At 42.2% G+C, this 3,201-nt stretch overlaps 1 protein-coding gene across 3 annotated transcripts in view; it reads left to right on the top strand.

The window, feature by feature from the left end:
- LOC117961961 (heparan sulfate glucosamine 3-O-sulfotransferase 5) overlaps positions 1 to 3,201 on the top strand; it is an 86,476-nt gene that overhangs the window by 81,104 nt on the left and 2,171 nt on the right. For all 3 annotated transcript variants that reach the window (XM_034901024.1, XM_034901023.1, XM_034901022.1), the window contains one exon: positions 2,517 to 2,658. In XM_034901024.1, the coding sequence (XP_034756915.1) occupies positions 2,552 to 2,658 (107 nt within the window). In that variant the 5' untranslated portion in view covers positions 2,517 to 2,551. The remainder of the gene's footprint in view (positions 1 to 2,516; positions 2,659 to 3,201) is intronic.

Genomic DNA, 3,201 nt, shown 5'->3' with positions numbered 1-3,201 from the left:
GACTACTAGCCGGTCAGAAGCAGAGTATGAGGGCGTGCCCTGACAGTACCTAGGTAAGGACTACTAGCCAGTCAGAAGCAGAGTTTGTGGGCGTGCCATGCTAGCAGCTACGTGAGCATTATAATGTGTGTTACAAAGTGACGTACATTAGTCACAGAAGTAAAAGCTGGACTACAACAGAGCTGTTTGGAGCAGTTTGTGAACAGTGTTTTCTGTTGGAGATGGTAATTCCCTTTGGGGGGGATTTTGGGCTTTTTCACTTTGTAAACCTATATTGTGCACAAACATATTACATTATAAAGGAAAGGGAAAAACCCAAACAGCATAATATGAACACTAAAAAACAAATGACACAAATTGTTTTACCAGGGCGTAAAGAAATACTGAACAGACTTTATTTCCATTGGAAACAATTTAATTTATGGCTTCCACTTTTTTCAGAGATGCAGGCTGTGATGAAAAACATTTTTTTCTAAACGGGAGTCCACAGAGACAGGCTGGCCCCTGGCTAACCGGCTTTATTCTTCTGCTTTGTCAGACAGATGAAATTGCAATTGCTCTGCTGGTCTCCATTCAGAAGTCACCACGAGGCAATATGAGTGAAATGTTTTCCAGTCACACTGGGGTCAAAAGCTCGCTCTACTCGTTTACGAGTAGCTCTGGAGGATCTGCTTTGTTGGTAATGGGAGGCCGTATTAAAGGCTGGATTAGAGTGCAGTTGGCCCTTTCGCAATAGTGCCCCAACTTCTGTATGGATCTGTTATTCCATAATGTGATTTACCCCAGTCACACTGTGGTGAGCTTGCAGATGCAGAAAGGTCTCAAGGATCGATCTGGAAAAGAAACAGACAAATCTTTCTGTGTGAGAGGAGGCACTGCCCTCTCTTGGACAAAGAGATGAATTCTTTCATGATTTTTAAAGGCCAAAGGAGCCATAAAGCTCAACATAATATGATCATGTGTAAACTTTTTCTTATTTATGTCTTTTTCTGAAGGATTTATTAAATGTGTTTAGAGAGGAAGATTTTGAAGTGCATCCCTTTATTGAGATCAAGAAGAAAACCAGGAGGCTCTCAAGACTTGATTGGGTCTCATTTGAAATAACAAATGGGTTGAAAAGAATGAGTTCAGTACTGTAATATGTCTGACAAAAGATTTTTCTATTCCATACATTAAAGGAGAACTTTGTTCAATTTTTACGTTAATCTTGATTGCTATAAATATGCGAGGACTGTCGATAGAAAAGAAAACGACCTGAATCGGTGCTAGCAAACTTGAGCGGCCGATGCTACGTTTACAAGCTTCCACTTAGCTCTGACAGCAGTTGTTGGGGCAGATTTTATGGAGTGCCTTTGTGCGTCTTAACAGACACAAAATGCACTTTAAATGTCTGTGCAACATGAACAGGGCCCTTTGGTGACAACAAGGTGCATTTTCAGGGCAGGGCCACCTAGCTGCCAGCAGGATTGAGACAGGGTAGCCATAGCAGTTTTTTCTGAAAGTAGCTGCCTGCTGCTGCAGAGAAAGGTTGATAAAAGTGATGACACATTTTTATAGTAGTCATTGACGTTCCACTTCTGGGATGTCCGATACCTTCCTCTTTCTCTGTGTTGGCGTTCTAACCTCCGGTGGATTTCTGAGGACTATGGTTACCTGGTCCTCAGATCTATGCAGGGTAAATCCAGACAGCTAGCTAGACTATCTGTCCAATCGGAGTTTTCTGTTGCACAACTAAAATAAATTTTTAACGTACACACCAAAACATGTTCCTTCCTGAGACTATTTTGCAGCAGCTCTGCACGGAGCTTTGTGCCTCCACATGACCTCCCGAGGCTATTTTGCAGAGGCAACGTCAATGAGACTGGCGCTTAGCACCGCTCAAGAAGATTGTTATTGGTTTAAATAAATGCCATTTAACCAGAGCACGTTTTTCTCCCATCCAGAAAAGCTGCGTGGCCAGCCAGACCTTCTTCCACAGCGCTGTGGAGGAAGGTCCAGCAAATTGACACTAAAGTTACAGTTATGTAATACTTAAACAATTAGCTGAAAATTCCATACTGCGGATGTGAGTGATACTCAGTGGGTTTGTCACTTGAGGGACTCCCTTCAGAACACAAATTTGATCCATTCTTTATTTAGAAATATTGATTAGTGCAGTCTTAACTTGTGCAAGAACTTCCAAATGGCACATCGAGAGTTGGACTATAACCAACAGTCATTTTCCTTGCGGCCATACTTCAAATTAAACATACCTGTTTCAAAGCAGGGCCCTAAACGGGCGCATGCATTAGGTCAAATCTGATGCTCGAGTTGTCAGAAATAAATATAGAAATGTACTTTGTAACAAAGTGGCAGTTGGTGGGTGAGCATTTCCTCTAATGGCACTGCAGTACTTTTCAGGCGCGTGTGAGTGCGGCTTAATCACTTGTAAGCCTTGATTGAGTGTGTGTTAATAAACATTAGGCTGTCTCTCTTCCCCCTGGTGATTAGTGGTTTATGTACTCTGCTCTCCGCAGGCTGAAGACGCAGTCCTGAAGATTGATGGAGGGTCATGCTATTCAATCAGCAGGCATTGCTGAGACAGAAGCTCTTCGTTCTGGGCAGCCTTGCTATCGGAAGTGTCCTCTATCTCGTGGCCAGGGTTGGGACCTTGGATAGGTAAGCTATCACTGTCTTAGCATATATAGACAATGTTTCATTTCCGGGATTGTTTAGGAGCTGCCAATAATTCCCCCGGATGTCCCTAAATTTTGTCTGGATGTCCGTCCCCTTCCTCTGTCTCTGTGTTGCCCTTCTAACCTCCGGTGGATTTCTGAGGACTATGGTTAACTGCTCCTCAGATCTCTGCAGGGTAAATCTGTCCAATCTGAGTTTTCTCAGTGCACTAGACTAGACAATGTATGTTAAATAGCGCTGTCTTCTGTTATCCCATCTGGCCTTAATGTTAGACATGACAGAAATAAAAATTGAAATAAAAATATGTTTAATCTACAATAAACATGACTGATGTCAACTTCTGTCAGCGATGATGGAAAATTGCATGGAATCATTAAGTTTCGAGAAGCTTAAAGGTCCTTTGACATACTGATTTTTGGATGCTTTTATATAGACCTTAGTTGTCCCCTGATACTGTATCTGAAGTCTCTTTTATACAGGCCTTAGTGGTCCCCTAATACTGTATCTGAAGTCTCTTTTATATAG

The sequence above is a fragment of the Etheostoma cragini genome, chromosome 18 (genome assembly GCF_013103735.1).
Source record: "Etheostoma cragini isolate CJK2018 chromosome 18, CSU_Ecrag_1.0, whole genome shotgun sequence".
In the NCBI taxonomy this organism is placed as follows: domain Eukaryota; kingdom Metazoa; phylum Chordata; class Actinopteri; order Perciformes; family Percidae; genus Etheostoma; species Etheostoma cragini.
This window is presented reverse-complemented; position numbering and strand designations above follow the sequence as displayed.